At 40.2% G+C, this 18,539-nt stretch overlaps 1 protein-coding gene across 2 annotated transcripts in view; it reads right to left on the bottom strand.

Moving 5' to 3' along the window:
* Window positions 1-355: 355 nt before the first annotated feature.
* The window catches only part of FAM47E (family with sequence similarity 47 member E), a 34,661-nt gene continuing 16,477 nt past the window's right edge, over window positions 356-18,539 (bottom strand). The window contains exons 4-8 of one of the 2 annotated variants that reach the window (XM_019025411.4): window positions 15,815-15,968; window positions 12,865-13,065; window positions 6,417-6,572; window positions 4,302-4,379; window positions 356-1,267 (exon numbers count right to left, since the gene is read on the bottom strand). In XM_019025411.4, coding sequence (XP_018880956.1) covers window positions 1,175-1,267; window positions 4,302-4,379; window positions 6,417-6,572; window positions 12,865-13,065; window positions 15,815-15,968 — 682 coding nt within the window. In that variant the 3' untranslated portion in view covers window positions 356-1,174. The remainder of the gene's footprint in view (window positions 1,268-4,301; window positions 4,380-6,416; window positions 6,573-12,864; window positions 13,066-15,814; window positions 15,969-18,539) is intronic. The other variant, XM_019025412.4, reaches the window with a different exon arrangement.

The following is an 18,539-nucleotide window of genomic DNA, read 5'->3' as shown; positions in this document are numbered from 1 at the left end:
ATGAGCATTAACTTTTTTTTAGAGACAGGATCTCACTCTGTCACCTAGGCTGAAGGGCACTGGCATGATTATAGCTCACTGCAGCCTTGAACTACTGGATTCAAGCCATCCTCCTGACTTGACCTCCCAAAGCACTGGGATTATAGGAGTGAGTGGTCACACCCAGACAGTATTAACATTTTAAAATAAAATATAATTTTTAAAAGGTAATTAAAATACATGTCGTCTTGAGTTTCCATTAAACCTTCTGACCTATGACCTTATGTTATAGATACACATTTATTATCAACACTAACATGCCTGTCTTAGTCCATTTGTGTTGCTACAAAGGAATACCTGAGGCTGGGTAATTTTTAAGAAAAGAAATTTATTTGGCTCATAGCTCTACAGGGTGTACAAGAAGCATGGTGCCAGCATCTGCTTCTGGTGAGGGCTTCAGGATTCTTCCACTCGTGGCAAAAGGCAAAGGGGAGCTAGCATGTGCAGACATCACATGGTGAGAGAACAAGCAAGAGAGAGGAGGAGGAGCCAGTCTCTTTACAATAACTAGTTCTCACAGGAACTAAGAGTGAGAATTCACTCACTCCTGTGAGAATGGCACCAAGCCATTCACGAGGGATCCACCCCCATAACTCAAACATCTCAAACCAGCCCCCACGTCCAACACTGGGGATCAAGCTGCAACATAAGATTTAGCGGGGCCAAACAGACCATATCCACCCATGGCAATGCGGACAAAAGGAAAAAATATCTCAGTAAATTTAATTCAAAATGAAAGAAAATAATATTGTAAAGGAAGAGGAAAGGAGGTACTCATTCAATACCAGAGAAAAAACCTGGGGAAAAGGCAATAGAGTAAGTCTGTTTTTATTTATGCCTTTATTTATTTTTACCAATAGTTGATATACCTATATAATATTCACGTGCCACAAAAATATGAGAAGATTACATGTGAATATTGATCTCATGGGTGATAAAGTATATAAAATGTTAATTAACTGAAGCAGAAATCCATTGAGAAATGCTTATAACCATCAGATATTACATTTACAGATGTTGCCAAGTCAAAGTTGAACATCCACAGTGGGACACTCATCATAAATTCTGTTTAATCTTTAAAAGGAGATAGAGAAATAGCCAAGTATGTAGTAATAAAATCTGCCTAATCATTCTCCTACGATTCTTCTATGCTTGATTGAGTTCGTTTTATAGGAGTCTTATTACATGCACGTTTACATTCCTTCCCGATATACATATTCTCAAGGAACTAAAAACAAATGAGAGAACCTTCATTAGATTGAAAAACAAAACTTGCACAGTACAGTCCTCCCCACAACCACTACCATACCTAACTCAAAATTTCACACTCTAATATATATCCTTACACTATGCAAAATCACATGTTAATAATCTGACCATGATAGATGTTGGTCTTTGGAAGGTAGTCACACAGTATCAGAAACACTCAGATGGAATTCACACTTGTTCTGTGCCCAAGTCTGGCCCAGCCCAGCTCAACACAGCCTTGTGCTGCCCATCCCTGCTACTAAGGCTTGGGATCCAACTGTGCAGCAGAGGGAATGAGGCTGTGGGTGATGCATCAAGTAGTTAATCCAGCAGCAGATACTGGAATGTGTAGGTAAGTGCATATGTTCACATATGTGAATGTACACAGGAGGTTAAAAAAAAGAATGAATGTTCACATATAGATTTAAGTAAATAATAACTGTGTATACACACACACATATACACACACATATATTTATATACTCTGCGTGTGTATATGCATATATATCTTATTCCCTGTGATAAAGCCCCTTCTCTCTTTCAGTTGAAATCTTATTGATAAAATAAGAATATAGGATGTAAGAATAAAGGGACAAAATATTGTAGGGTTTTGAATGACAGGTGTTCTCAGAGGACTCTGTTGTGACCAGGGGCATCATTTCTCTAGTCAATGTGACTGAAAAGAGGATAGCCAGATGTAGGGAGACCCCCTGAAACTATTGCTACGGAATAAAAGATGAAATGCTCCTGATTAGTGTAAATACAAAATTGCATGCAGGATTGTGTAAAGACAACGCCAGGTTGGGCTGCCAGAACGAGCCAACAGCGCATGATGTGCTTCCCCCTGCAGAGAGCCTATGAACGGACGTGCAGTCAGGGAGGTTGCACATCACCAAGATTCCTATCCCAGAAAAGCAGATGTTCATAGCTCTGGGAATGGAATGCAACCCTTGTGGAAAGCCTATAAACGGACGCATGGGGGGCGCCTGTCCATATGGATAAGATAGGGTTATAAACGCCCTCATCTTGCCACGGCTCTTCTAGGCCTCTTTAGGGTTAAGGCATACTCCCTTCTGAGAATTTCTGGTCTAACCGGTTGTCTAGCTTCACCTCCTGTTTCCATGGATTGTTTGTAACCAGCTTTTGTGGCAACTGTTACTGCTGATTAATATCTTGCTAATCATAGGTTATGGAAAGATTGTGTTTCTATTTTAAGATTCTGTTAGAAATTATTGACGCACACACTATATTGTAAATTCTTATCTCTGTACACTGTACTTCTACATACAAATGTACTGTACTTCTACATACAAATGTTATGTTAAAGAATTACTTCATCCCCATGTGACCTTCTCACCTCACAATCAAATGACCCTAAATCTCTCACTAACCTACCCCCGCCCTCACTAAACTTAATAATAAATGCTGGTATATCCAGTGCATTGTTGGCACCGTGGGACCAGAAGGCGGTGACACCCCTGGACCCAGCTTTCACTATCTTGTGTGTGTCTATTATTTCTCAACCTGCCAATCCGCCTGGGAACAGAGAGCCCCGTTGCATTGCGGGCTGCTGGCCAGATCCTGCAATAGCCAGTGTGTCAGGCATGCTTCCTTTTGCCCAAAACTGAACTAAATGTTCATGAACAGCATGGATTAAATCAATAGGGAACACATCAAAATGAAAAAAAGAAGGGTGTTTTGCCACTAAAAATGTTAAGATATAAAAATGAGCCACAATAATATCAACGGCAAACAAGGATTTATATATACACACACATATACCACAGAAGTACATCTTTACATATCTAATATGGACTCGTAAACACATAATTATGTAATATTAAAGCTATAGATGCATATTTTATATTTTATATATTATATATAAATATAGTTATGCAAACCTTATATGCAGGTTAGGCAGTTATTTGTATATTAAATATATCTAGCAGACCTAGTATTGATGTTCAAAGCTAAAGGAGTTCCTCCAAACCAGTTCTATAATGGAGTTTCCCAGTCTCAAATCTCCATCTCATGCTCTAGACTTGCCTGATTAAACTTTGAAACCAGTCTGATTCTGAACTTCGTCCTACATTTATTTGCTAGCAGTATCAGCTATTGTTAGTTCTATCACTCTTGGAAAAACGGAAATCAAATCTCCCATTTCCAGAAACTTCTGACCATCTCAGTTGCACTGTCCCCTAAAGACCCCAAGGTACGTGCACACAGAGGACAGTGGACAAATGCTTGACATTATCAGCTATGACTTCAGCCCCAGATGCCTATCTAGTCTCCTGCTGCAGTGACAGGGCTGATCTGGGCACACTGCTCGAGGCAGCAGGCCCTCCCGCTCCATGTTCCCTTCTGCCAACCTCCCACCCCAACCCTGTTACAAGTGATTGTCCAAAGGGGGACCACATTGTGTGGAGATGCTGGGGCCAGCTTTACAAGCTAGTGAGGGGAAACCAGGAGGCAGAAACGAAGAAAGGGAAAAAAGACAGAAGACACTGGCCAGGCCCCCCAGGAAGTGAACTTTTGCCTTAGCCTGTTTCTACTTGAGGCAGAGCTAATAGTGCAATGATAAAATTGCAAATCCCAACGCTATTTTGTCCTAACCCAAGCCACAGCTCTTTGTCCTTAGACCAGGATGTAAAGGAGACTTGAAAACATCCTAGAGAATTCAGGGTGTTGAGTAACAGTTGGAATTTGCAAGGCCCATGCCCTGTACATAGACCTCCTATTGAGGCCAAATCCAAGGAAGATGAGTCAAAGATCACAGGGAAATAGTATCTCTGATAGTAGCAGAAACCAAATAGGCAGAATAAAAAGGGCAAAATGCCATATCCTATCTCTGAGTCACCGTCTGGGGAAAAGCATGCCCTTTCTTCCAGGGGCCTGTCTTGGTATGTGCCTGTAAGAGAACTATTTGGGTTTGTCAGGGTCATAACCTCTTCCCATCAACAACTGTGAGCCATGAAGCCCCTCAGGAGGGCCTTCTGAAAGGACCCTTTACTCACACGTGGCATCCTGTAGCCCCTGCTTAGAATGAAATCCTTAAAGGCAACTGTTCCGTGAAGGTCTGCAAGTAACTCCTCCTAAAAGAGTACCCACATTTGAAGAAAGGGGTCAGCCATCAGAACCTTGATTTCATATTTGTTCTCATTAAAAGCATTTAGTTCTTTATAAAGTATCTCATTTTAACCCATATCCTTCTTGTTTTTGAATATGTGTGTAACGTTCATGAGTTGATGAATATGAAGGCTTTTAAAGATGTCCAGCTTTCTCTCCTTCCCCTAGCCTTTTCCTTATCCCCATATTAAGGATGGGCAACACATTTTAGCAATTAGACAATTATTGACCTATGATGTCTGGAATCTAACCTAGTTAAGATTAACAGTATGTCCACAAATCATAGATCTTAACCTCAAAGGACAGGACAATCAAAAATGATTTGATCAGTCCCAACATCTACAATATTTATGCATCTTTTTAGTTTTTCTTTACATTTATTTTAATTTAAAAATTGGATGCATAAGTTTACATAATTTAAATTCAGTACTTTAAAACCATTTCACCTTCCAAACCAAATCTATCAAGAATAGTCAAAACTCATGAGTTCCCAGAAAGACACTCATGTTGTCATAGTTACTGTCTCTTACCAGTACCCCACAGTGCCTGTGTCTTGTAAACTGGGGTGCCACAGCCTAGTGGTACCACCTATAGTCGATAAGGTAAACCATTCCTCAGGTATTAAAAAGGTGTGATTTATAAAAATTATTGTAGAACAATTCCATTGTTATGAATCCTCCCTGTGTCTAAACTGCCTGATAAACAATCTTTTACTATACGAGTTATATCAATTATATTTAAATAATGCTACTTTATTAGCTCACTGTAACCATTTTGGCAAACATCTTTATAGCATTTGTCATCAAAATGAAATATGTTTTGTAAAACTTTTGAAGTCTTTAAGAATTAGTAATTAAGAATATGCTTTTAAAAACAGAACTCTAGATACCTTAAAGCAAAAGTTTGTAGCTATTTTTCTTTTTAAATATTTGATTTGAGAAAATGATGTTACCTTTTATAATAAAAGTGCAACTGGAATAGCTTTATGTTATATATTAAATTCACATAAACTTAGGCTTTCCAAAAACCATACTAAGAAATTCTGCCAAACATTATTTACATAATTTTGAGACTTATATAAACATGGGGTGCTCATAAATTTGTATCATACCTCACACCTGAAAATAAGAATTCATATTCAGTACTGGAAAAGATTAAAATGACCATCCTTCCTGTCTTAGCTTTCCAATCTGAAGAAGACAATTGATGAGTAATTACTGAAGAATAATAAGTCTAATTTGTATTGTATTTTACTTTCTCAAAGTGTTTTCACGTCTGTTATCTAAGAGAAGTTTGCGGTCTGTTGAAAAAGAGAAGAGGTTTGCAAATACCCTCATTAGAGTATTATGCAAGTGTTGCATCAATATTCCCAAATTTCCAGGGCCATAATGAGTATCTTCTTTCCACTAGCTACTTTTACACAAGCAATGAGCAGGCAGAGTTTATCTGTAGTAAAATTAGAGCACACCCTTGTTGCGAGTGTTTGTTGCTTTGCAATATCAAACAGTGCTTAACCTCTGTCCCTTTCCTCTCAGACAGATCCTGCAACTCAAATGAATTGCCTAAAAGAAATTTCCTGGTTGAAATTTTGAATTTTTTGACATTCACCTATAGCTGATAGGAAACAAGCTTCACATTTTGTTACCCAAAGATAACTCATGACAGCACATCTATTCTGGGCACTGAGGTGGTCGTACCAAGTCACACCACCCTTTGAACAATTATCCCTGGAATAAATTGTTCCAAGAATGGTGGAATAGCATGAGTAGCTGTCCAGTCTTTAGAGATGTCATGTCTACCACAAAGCCAGGAGATTCCAAGTCTTGCGTATTACACATTCTCCTTAACATTACTTAGCTTTCTCCTTGCTGAATTCAATACGCAAGGTGGAGGGCTTTCAGGAGCCTTTGTATTACGCCACAGAGTCTGGTTCAGTATGAGGGTGGCAGACGCACTGTGACCATCTTAAGCTCAGGTGATCAAATCTCAGTATAAATACATACCTGTTCCTGCAGCTCCTTTTTAAAATTCTCCTCTTGAGCCTTATGTGAGACCTCAGGGTCAACCAGAGGCTCGTCTACTCTTTGCTTTTTCCACAACTTGGGGTTCAAATACCATGCTCCATACCTCATCTTCACCCACTTTGGCTTATAAGGATTCTGTGGAAAGTAACATAATTCCCAGTGCCATTGATTTTTTGTTTGTTTGTCATTTCAAAAATCTAAAGCTTAGCTTAGGAGAGCAGGATCATTACTTTGGAATTTAGGTTGGTCCTTGCCAAGGTATTTTGTGAAGTTTCAGCATGCTTTGATTTTACAAAGTAAACATTAAAGTTCATGATTTAAAAATAATACAGTGGTTAATAACATGGCCTTTGGATTTTGACAGACCAGGGTTCAAATCCAGCTTTCCCCAACTTAGTAGGTGGAGTCCATGATCAAGTTACATAAATTCTTCATCTGTAAAATGGAGATAACAATAGTATACATCCCCACAGGGCTGTTGTGAAGATTAAAGGAGAGAATGTATGTAAAGCAGCTAGGAATCACGTAAAAATCACATATTTCCCCCTAGGGTAAAGACCTTGAACAATACTCAGTCAACCAAAATAGTAAGTTATTAGACAGTGTGAGCCCAGCACGGTGCTCAGCCTTGCACATGCTACAATATTTTTTTTTTTATCAAACCACTAACACCAAGCTTTTGCCTTTTTTTTTTCTTTTTCTTTCTTTTTTTTTTTTTGAGACGGAGTCTCGCTCTGTCGCCCAGGCTGGGGTGCAGTGAGTGGCGCGATCTCGGCTCACTGCAAGCTCCGCCTCACAGGTTCACACCATTCTCCTGCCTCAGCCTCCCAAGTAGCTGGGACTACAGGCGCCCACCACCATGCCCGGCTAATTTTTTTGTATTTTTTTGTAGAGACGGGGTTTCACCGTGTTAGCCAGGATGGTCTTCATCTCCTGACCTCGTGATCCGCCCACCTCGGCCTCCCAAAGTGCTGAGATTACAGGCCTGAGCCACTGCGCCGAGCCAAGCTCTTGTCTTTATAACTGGAAGAGAGAAAGAGGACGATGAACATATCTCATTCCCTTCTTTCCCCGATTCCTCAGTAGCACATCAAGGATGTTAGGAGAACCTGTTGTTGGTTCATAGACTGATACTGTGAATGCAATACCCACACTGTCTCATCACAAAAGGGAGTCTAACTCTTGGGTGCCAGAAACATGAAACCACAAAGAGTCTGTCCCTGTCTCCTCTCATGCACATTTAAACTATGTGGCAGAATGTGTGGGGCATTCTAGAGTCGAGCCAGATACGCTCCAAGAAAGAGAGAATGGGACAGAGGAGACAGGAGGGAAATCTCTTCCAGAGCTGGATTCAGCATTGTGATCTCTGTTCCGAGCCTACAGACCGCCTTGCTATTTCCAGAGCACCCTTGTCATGCTTCTGCCTCAGTGCCTCTACACACACTGTTCCCTCTACTGTAATGTTTTTCCCCAAGACACACACATGGCTTGCTCTTTTACCTATTTCATGTCATCTTTTCAGTGGCATCTTCCCTGGCCATCCAATTTAAAAAATGGTAACCCTGGGCCGGGCACAGCACTTTGGGAGGCCAAGGTGGGCGGATCACCTGAGGTTGGGAATTCGAGATCAGCCTGGTGAAACCCTGTCTCTACTAAATACACAAAATTAGCTGGGCATGGTGGCGCATGCCTGTAGTCCCAGCTACTCGGGAGGCTGAGGCAGGAGAATCGCTTGAACCCGGGAGGTGGAGGTTGCAGTGAGCTGGGATCACGCCACTGCACTCCAGCCTGGGTGACAGAGTGAGACGCTGTCTCCCAAACAAAACAAAAAAAACAAAAAAAAACAAAAGTAACCCCCTCCCAACAGTCTTTGCCTTCTTTCTCTGCTTCACTTTTCTTAATGACCCTCATCACCATTTCTATGCTATATATTTTCTGATTGTTTGTCTGTCTCTCTTCTCGTTCTCTAAAATATAAGCTTCGGAAATTATTCCCAGCTACATCTCCCTAGCATCTAGAAAAATACTTAGGACATAACGGGTGCTTAATAAGTATTTGTTGAATGAAAGTCAGGTCTCTTAACTTTGGCACTATTGACATTTGGTACTGGAGAACTATTTGTATGTAGGGGAGGGGTGTGTGTGTGTGTGTGTCTGTCTGTCTGTCTGTCTGTCCCATGCATCATAGGATGTTTAGCAGCATTCCTGGCTTCTACCCACTAGATTCTAATAGCATCCCCCAAGTGGTGACAACCAAAAATGTCATCTCTAGATATTGCCAAATATCCCTGAGGTGGGGGAAGGGGGGCAAATTGCCCTCAGATGCAAACCACTGAAATGAAAGAGGGAAGGAAAGAGATTGGGGAAGAAAGGGGAGAAGGAGAGGAATGGAATCTACATTACTGCCACACTGAAGAACTTGAATTCTGGAATATGTTATGTTGTTGGGTAACTGGTGATATTTCCAGACTCAAGATAAACATAATTCCTTCTGTGATGCCTTCGTAAACATGCCCTCACCCCGTGCTTGATGGAATTGATTACCTCTTCCTATGTCCTGCACAAACCATGACATCATTTCGCTATAGTTAATCATTTACCTGTTGACCCCACTAGGCTGTAATCTCCATAAGTGCAGTAAACAGTCCTCCATTTTTGCTTCAGTTGTTCCCAGAACTTTTGGACACATAGTGGTACGTGCTCAAAAACCTACTACTGTTTTTGAATAAATGCATACACAAACTGATGAATTAATATAGAGGGCAAAGAAAGATATATAAAATAGAGGCACAGATTGCTGTGAGAGATTAGAAGTAAGAACAAATTAATGTCAACCAAGCAACCTAGAAAATCTCCATGGAAAAATCAGCATATTTCCTGTGTCTAAAGGAAGATAGAACCTATGGACATGGAGAGGAGGGGCACTCCAGGCAGCGAGAATACTATGAGCAAGGCTAAGGTGGCAGGAAAGCTCATACACCAAAGACCACAGTTTAGCAGGCCTGAGGGTATGTGGAGTCAGAAAATAAAGACAGGGATGCCCAGAAAATAAAAACAGGGACTTCCAGAATAGGGACCAGATTTACCCTGCCACCTTCAAAAATCAAAAAACAAGAAAAAATACATGAATTAATACTATGCAAGACACAAGACATTGGGTAACCAAGGACAGTGATCCTTGAGAGACAAACAAGATAAGCCCCATGACTGCCCTAGCTCACTGCCTTCAGGGAGAGCCCAGGAGGAGCCCAGTGGACTCTCTGAATTGAGATGACAGGACCGAGAGTCCAGACAGATCAAGGCAGAGAAAGTTTGCAGCACAGAGTATCAGAAAAGAAAGAGCTGCACAGAGAGAGAACTCCAGGAGATTTCAGAGGGTACCCCTTTGTGCATGTGTGGGAGGAAACTACCCATGGTCAGGGAAAGAACCAAAAGGAAAAGAGGGCAGTGTCCAGCACTTACACAGGGCCAGGAACACTGCCTTCTTCCTCCTGGAAAACCTAAAGACCCACAGGACACTAGGCAGAACACACAGAAGGGTCTTGCCTCAATAGTAGGGAATAATTACCCCACATTACTTTGGTCTTTCCCAGCAAATTTTTTTTTAATAGAGACAAAGTCTCACTCTGTTACCCAGACTGGAGTACAGTGGCACAATCATAGCTCACTACAGCCTTGAACTCCTAGGCTTAAGCAATCCTCCTGCCTCAGCCTCCCAAGTAGCTGGGACTACAGGTATACGCCACCACACCCAGCTAATTTCTTTTCTAAATTTTTTTTTGTAGAGACTGGGGTCTCACTATGTTGCCCGAACTGATCTTGAACTTCTGGCTTCAAGTGATACTTCTGCCTTGGCCTCCCCAAATGCTGGGATTACAGGCATAAGCCACCACACCCAACCCCAACAAATCTTAAAAGCAAAACTCAAAAGGATCAAACTTCCAAGTAACTTGGTTGCATCCCAGAACAAAGTTCAAGAATATTTATAGGAATACAAATAGTCAACACCCAGTAAGATAAAGTTAACACTGCCTAGCATCCATCAAAGATTACCAGCCACACAGAGATTCAGATAAGTATGACCCATAATGAGGAGACAAATCACCTAATGGAAACTGACACAGAACTGATGCAGATGTTAGAATCAGTAAACAATGCCACCACAGCAATTGTTATAACTATGTTTTTTATGCGCAAAAGGTGAAGTTGAGACATGGAAGATATAAATTAAAAAGACCTAAGTTAAACTTTTAGAGATAAAAATTATAACATAGGAGATTCTAAAAAAAATACTAGACGGGATTAACAGAAGATTAGACATTGCAGAAAAAAAATAGAGAATTTAAAGACATAGCCATAGAAACACAAAAAGAAAAGAGAATTTAAAAAGCTGACCAGAGCAGTGGTGAGCTGTAAAACAACTTCAAGCGGCCTAATTACAGATAATTAGAGTTCTGGGAAGGGATTGAAAAACAACAAAAAAAAAAGTTTGAAGAAATATAGTCCAAAATTTTCCAAAATTAATGAAAACTATAAGCCCACAAATCCAAAAGGCTCAACAAGCCACAAGTACATGAAACATGAAGAAAGATACACCAAGGTTTATGATAATCAAAATGCTCAAAACCAGTGACAAAGAGAAAATATTAAAAACATCCAAGGAAAAAGCACATCCCCCCAAAAAGAAGATGAGGATGATATAAGATTTCTCCTAGAAACAGTACAACCAAGAAGACAAGACGGCAAGACCTTTAGTGAAATTTTTAAACCTGTGAATTAATTAACTTTGAACTAGAATTCTTTTCCCACAAAATACAAAATTCCCCCTTATCCATGTTTTTGCTCTCTGCATTTTCATTTACCTGTGGTCAACCATGGTCTGAAGTATTAAATGGAAAATTCTAGAAATAAACAACTTATAAGTATTAAATCGTGAGCCATCCTCAGTAGCATGGTGAAATCTCAAGCCATCCTTGTTCCATTCCTCCAGGGATATGATCATCTCTTTGTCCAGAGTATCCACACTGTACACACTACCCACCCTTAGTCACTGAGTAACCGCCTGTTATCATATCAAAAAACGCAGTATATATAGGAGTTAGTACTATCCAAAGTTTCAGCATCCACTGGAGGATCTTGGAACATAACCCCTACAGGTAACAGATAACAGGCGACTACTGAATCTTTTTAAATGAGGCAGAACAAGTTGTCTTCAGACATACAAAAGCTGAAAGAATTCATCACCAGCAGATCCACACTGGAAGAAATGTTAAAAGAGGTCTTCTAGTCAGAAGAGAAAAGATATTATGTGGAAATATATTTTCAACTTTTGTATAGTGACCCTCCATTTGCCAGTCAAAAGCTCAATTTTGGCAATAACTTCCATGGTTTATAAAGCAGTGTTTGCATAACTATTTCTAAATACAGGGAATTGAGCAATTTTATTCAGCCCAGAATCAGGACACGCAGTGGTTCAGGCCTCAGGTGTGATGGACATAATTTGCCTGTCTAATACCATTTTGCATTTTACCTTTTAGAAAGATGAAAGGAGAATGGAAAAATAAAAGTGCTGATATTCATGATGAAATGCATAGTTTTCATAAACCTTATGCAATGGAGTCAAGGATAGAAACATAACGTGTGTCAAAATAGGTTGGCAAATGTGTTCAACTGTAAAGGACAAAATTAATATGTCCCAAATATTGAAGTATAATATCAAAGATTATGTGTAAAAGGCAGAAGACAATTAGAGATAAAATATTGTTTTTCATTTTCAGGGAAGGGCTCTCCCCTCCAACTTAGGCACTTAAATCTGTTGTTGACTCACATAACTTGACTTGTGTATATATATTTGCAGTGACACACTGTAGAAAAGTAAATAGTACTTTAGGGGCCCACAGTACTTCCCTTTGGAACATGGCATGTTATTTCTCCTTTCTGTTACCTTGTTCTTCCATCTTTACAGAAACTTGGTGCTGAGGAAACTTGTTAATCATTAGGCAAGCATGTGGTCAAGAATGATGGTTTGTGGTCAATAAGACTCCAGCAAAAATTTAAGAATTCTTTGGACATAATATTAACAGTATTCACAATAATTAATTGCAGCATTTTGCTCTTGCAATAATAACCATTCATGTATATTTCTACTGACTTTCAGTATTCCAACATATAAAACACCTAACAAATTATCTCTGAAAATGACTATTCAGGTATTAAAAATAATCCCAAATGACATGCCTCATTTGTATAACTGACTTTGTTATAGGTATTAAACATGCATTTATTTAACAAATATTAATCATGAAAAAAATTCCAGAATTCTACTTTAAAAAACCAGTACCCATGACACACCAGAATTCAAGAACTTTAAGACTTCAATACAACTTAATTTTCTTTGATTTTTCGGTCTGGTCCCCTTCTGCAATTACCTGTGGTTTCTGGAGTTTCCTCTCATAGCCTAGTTTCTGGAACAACTCTGGCTCCTGCAGTTTACTGAGCCCCACACTACGCTTTAGCTCCAGAGGAACCTGATTTAGCTTCATCGTGTGGAGCGCATCATGGCTTGGTTTGGTCTCATAGTCAATGTCAAACTGTTTCAAGATGAACTCTTCATCGATATCCAAAATTCCCTGGAAGAAAATCACATTGCATGAATTGAGGGCAATTGGTGAAATGCTCTTTGCTTTCTTCTTTAATCTGAGGGCCATTGCTGAGGAAAGAGGTAGTTTGGGGAGAGGTAGAAAATGCTCAGTCAGCATTCATTGAAGACAAGAAGTGTTTGGGGTTTGGAGGACTTTGTCATTAAGAGACAGCTTAGGACTTTGCAAGAAGCAGTGAGGGAAATCATGAGCCTGAGGGAAATTCACTTTGATCCATAGCAAACTTCTCCAGCACTTTATAGTGGTGCCATCTCTAGAAGTATTTTCCAGACTTGTGTAGATATGGCAGTGTTTTCTCTGCCCATAACTCTGTATAAGGGAAGCTGCCAGGTTCACAGCTCCTGCTGAAGGAGGCGGTTTTAGTCAGCCACATTCTGTACACAAAACAACCTTCACCATTTCCTTCCCTCAGCTACAGCTGGTGGGAGTAGAGACGGGCACATTAAGAGCAGCTAATCTGTATACTGAGCATTTACCTACGATATGGCTCAAGGCTATATCTTAGACTCAATAGAATCTCACACTGGAAAACAGAAACTGGAAAACAAAGAGAGAATGAAGTCACCAGCAGCTGGCATTATGGCTGGAGTAAAATTTATAGAGAGGAGTCATGAAACAGAATCAGGGACATAAAGGGACAAGTACAGGCAAAACGAGGCTAAAGTAATAATGAAGCAGAAATAAAGCAAGCAGAATCAATGAGGTGAAAAATAAACAAACAGCATGGAAGGAAAAGCACAAGCTAGTGCTGTGAAGAAAATCCCACAGGGTGATGACACAGGGACCCAGCTTGTGGGATGTCAGTAAAGATGGGAGCTTGGTCACAGGGTCTGAAACTAAAGGCAGTTACCAGAGAAGCTAAACTCTTATTCTAAGGTTCCTTAAGTTTCCTGCCTTGAGAGACGAATCGCCTCCAGCAGCAGGAATGGGAGAAGTGGATGCTGGAAATCAGGCAATCCAATCTGAACAGATTATGGACAAGCAGTAGTTTGGATACCAGGCATAGTGGGCGTCGTCTGCTTCATCCAGCATCCCCGCTTCAATCACCCTCTGAGGAGTCTCTGTCCCTCACTCTCACTCTGTTGCAGCTGGGCTGGACACCCCCACTCTTGGCTTCAGGGTTAGGTGTGTGTCATGGCCTAGCCAACAAGGATATTCCATCTCCTTAATCATAATGGTTAATTCAAGCAAAAGCATGTGCCCCAAGTTAGTCCAGTGAGAGTAATTCCTGGACTTTTCCCTAATGGAAAAGCTTTGCTGTCTTCACACTTAGGTTGCTCGCTGGTAGGATATAAGCTTGGAAATTTTAATGGCTACTTTTGCCATTTCTTGGGGAAATATCGATTGAGAATGAAGTCCAAGTTGCACAGCCAAGAGATAGGAACAACATCTAAAAATATTTCAGCACCTGGATCCAGCTGTGCCTGAAGTTCCTACTATATCTGGATGCTTCCCTTTTCTCTCTTAAACCAATCTGAATTATATTTAAGTCACTTGCCAATGAAGTAAGTAGCTTGATGTTTAAAGTACTAAAAAAAATACATTGACTAAAACTAACACTCAAAAGATGGGGTGGGGGCATGGAATGCAAATCCTAAAGACCTTAAATCCAAGAAAAGCATCAGGTATTTAGACATCTACAGAGACTCAGGAACAGGAATAGGCAACTATATAGGTTCTTGGAAGGAGCACAAGGGAAGACCTTGATAACTGAGTCAAAAGTCTCTTTATGTCAGATTTTTTTATTTTTTGAGACAGGGTCTTGCTTTGTTGCCCATGCTGGAGTGCAGTGGCATGATGACAGCTCACTGCAGCCTCGATTTCCCAGGCTCAAGCAATCCTCCCACCTCAGCCTCCTGTGTGGGAAGGGGCACACCATCATGCCCAGCTAATTTTTATTTATTTATTTATTTTTATTTTTTTAAGACGGAGTCTCTCCCTGTCACCCAGGCTGGAGTGCAGTGGTGCAATCTCTGCTCACTGCAACCTCTGCCTCCAGGTTCAAGCAATTCTCCTGCCTCAGCCTCCTGAATAGCTGGGATTACAGGTGCACACCACCACACCCGGCTAATTTTTAAATATTTTTAGTAGAGACAGGGTTTCACCATGTTGGTCAGGCTGATCTCAAACTCCTGACCTCGTGATCTGCCCACCTCAGCCTCCCAAAGTGCTAGGATTATAGGCATGAGCCACTGCACCCGGCCTAATTTTTATATTTTTTACAAAAATACAAAATGGTTTTGCCATATTGCCCAGGCTGGTCTTGAACTCTCAAACTCAAGCAATCCGCCCGCCTCGTTCTCCAAAAGTGCTGGGATTACAGGCATGAGCCACCACGCCTGGCATGTCAGAACATTTTTGTGTGAAGATTATAATCAAGGAGTACCTGCCAGAGTACTTCTAGGTAAATCTAACTGAGAAAAATGAGTTGAAGGAGTGAAAGAGAGAAAAGAAAGTCCTAACATTAAAATGGAAAATAAAAATATGAAACAGCTGCAATGATGTGAGATGCAAACATAAACATTCAAATTAGTCGCAAGTTTGCAAACTTTCCAGAAATTTTATCTACCAGAAATATTTCTATTTATACATGATAGAAGAAAATGATTCCTTTATGACTTTGAGGATTTGACTTAGATTTTATCCAATACTGTTTTTTAATAAAAGCAACTTCAAGCTTGACATTTAAAAGTAGGTTTAAGTATTACCACTAACTTACAAAAGTAGTAACCCACTTGCAGAAGTCACTAACTGCTTTGCATACATTTTCATGAAGACCAGGACGAGGACCATTTTCATGGAGCAAATCCATTTTATGTGGCTTTTCTTCATAAAGCCATTGGCCTGCGTTTGACACAGACGTCTTCTTGGAACTAAAGATAATAAGATCATTAAAGAATTACAATATGAGACACAATGAATCCAAATGGATTTCAAACAGTTTTAGAGGCAAAAGGAAATCATAAAGCAAGCATTTCTAACAGTCTCTTGCAAGCTCACATAAAAATTGTATTTTAATTTTTCAAAGAGCACATTCTCATTACCAGTATCACAAAGACAAGTATATCATGATTAGTTATAATAATAAAACTTATATAGCATTTACCATTATAAGTTGATTTTTTTTTAATTTTGAGTACCATTTATTAAAACATATACTGGGTAAAAGCCCAAATTACTGTGCTTGAAGTCTACCAAAGCCTCAGGCAACCTTGACAACTAGGAGTCATCCTTGACTTCTCTATCATTCTTAAAATCCAGCTCAGTTAAAGTCTAGCAGATTGTAACTGTCTCCTTCTCTGGACTGCTGCAAAATGCTAGTGTCTCTGCATCATCAACTCCTATGGCTCCCCCAACCTCCAACCCCCAATCCATTCCCTACACTGCAGCCCAAGCAGTCATTTCAAAATGTAACTCTGGACATATCAAATGCAGCCACGCTTCGTCACCATCAATAGCTTCTTTATAAAAATTGAGATATAATTCATCCACCATGAAATTCATAAAATTTACCACTTCAAAAGTGTATGAGAATACCCTTTATATATTCACAAAGTTGTGCAACCACCACCACTATCTTATTCCAGAACATTTTTATTACCCCGAAAGAAACCCCGCAGCCATTAATAATCACTCACCATTTCCCCATTTCCCTCGCTCCTGGCAACAACTAACCTACTTTTCTGTCTCCGTAGATTTGCCTATTCTGGATATTTCATCTGAATGGAACCATGCAATATGCAGTCTTTTGTGTCTGGCTTCTCTTAATTAGCATAATGTTTTCAAGGCTCATCCATGTTGTAGCATGTATTAGTAGTTTACTCCTTTTTATGGCCAATATTCCATTGTCTACATAGACCACTTTTGTTTATCCATTCACAAACACATCCAGGTGATGGACTTTTGGGCTGTTGCCACTTTATGCCTGTTAAGGACAATGCTGCTATGGATATTCATGAACAAGCTTTTGTGTTCAATAGCCTCTTGCTATTCCTCCAATAAAGACTTAAATCTTGACACAACCTCCAGGGCTCTGCATGGCCTGGCTCTCCAGTTCTTTGGGACCCACCACCCTTTTTTACTCTCTGAGCTCCAGCCAATTGGCCTTCTCTCAGTTCTGTGAATTCATGCTGCTCCTTCCAGCCATTGGGCCTTTGCTTGAGCTGTTGCATCTGAGTGCAATGCTGTCACCATTTCCTTATCTCCTTCACATCTCAACATACATGTGCCTTCCTCGGGGAGGCATCCCCACAAGCTGTCCCCTGAACCTACTCTTTATTCATAGCCGCTGTACCTTTTATTCATAACACTCATATTAATTTATCCACCCATTCACTCAACAAATATTCAGTAAGCACCGACTATGTGCCAGGCATTAGAATTGAACTGTAAATAAAGTTAAGCCCCTGTCCTCATAGAGTATACAACTGAATAGGAGAGAGAGATAGTAAACAAACATATGCCAGGTGATTATAAGTTATACAGAGAAAGTAAAATAGGACAGGAGGGGTGGAGAGTGATGGTAGGGAGCATTTTATTTATACAGAGAAGTTGTCTCTATTAAAGTAATATTTGACCAAAGACCCAAAAGAAGAAAGGGGTCAAACCATGTAAATGTCAAGTCATGCAGATAACAGACAGAAAAGAATGGCATGTGCAAAGACCTGAGCTGGGAGTGTGCTGAGCATGTACAAAGAACACAAAGTCCCATGGAGCAGAGTAATTAAAGAGTAGAATCGTAGAGGATGAGGCTTGAGAGGTGACAGGGACCTAATCACACAGTACTTTGAAGGCAGTTGTAAGGACTTTGGATTTTACTCAGAAAAATAAGCAATTGGAGAATCTCCATCACTGGAATGACACGACTTGACTTACATTTTTAAAAGGATTATGTCAGCTACTGTGTGACAAATAGACTTGAGAGGGGGGAGCTTGGGTGGAGGCCATGAGACCAGTTAGTAAGCTATTGCAACAATCCAGGCAAGAGGTGATGGAATCTTGGAATAGACTGGTAGTAGTGGAGAAGGTGAGATTCTGGATACGTTTCAAAAGTAAAGCCATTACCATTTGCTGGCAGATTGCAACTATTGTTCCAGAAAAAAACTGGAAAGATGGGGTTCCCATTTACTGAACTGGGGAAGATAGAAGGAGGAATAAGTTTGGGGGAGAAAACAAGAGTTCAGTTTTGGGTTTGTCTAGTCTGAGATGCCAATTATACAACTAAGGACAAATACTGAATTAACCATATACAGATGGACCAGAGGAGGTCACTTGGTTGTGAGTAAATGTGCTGAAAAGACGTCAAAGACCAAAGTACTTCAAGGCTAGAAGGTAAAGAGCGGCCAGTAAAAGATGACTATGGAGAGGTCCATGAAAGAGGGATGTTCCAGAAGCCAAGTAAAGAAAGTGTTATGAGAAAGAGGACAAGATCAGTTACGTCAATT

The sequence above is a fragment of the Gorilla gorilla genome, chromosome 3 (assembly GCF_029281585.2).
Source record: "Gorilla gorilla gorilla isolate KB3781 chromosome 3, NHGRI_mGorGor1-v2.1_pri, whole genome shotgun sequence".
Classification (NCBI taxonomy): Eukaryota; Metazoa; Chordata; class Mammalia; order Primates; family Hominidae; genus Gorilla; species Gorilla gorilla.
The sequence above is the reverse complement of the archived record's forward strand: the minus strand, read 5'-3'. Positions and strand labels throughout refer to the sequence as shown.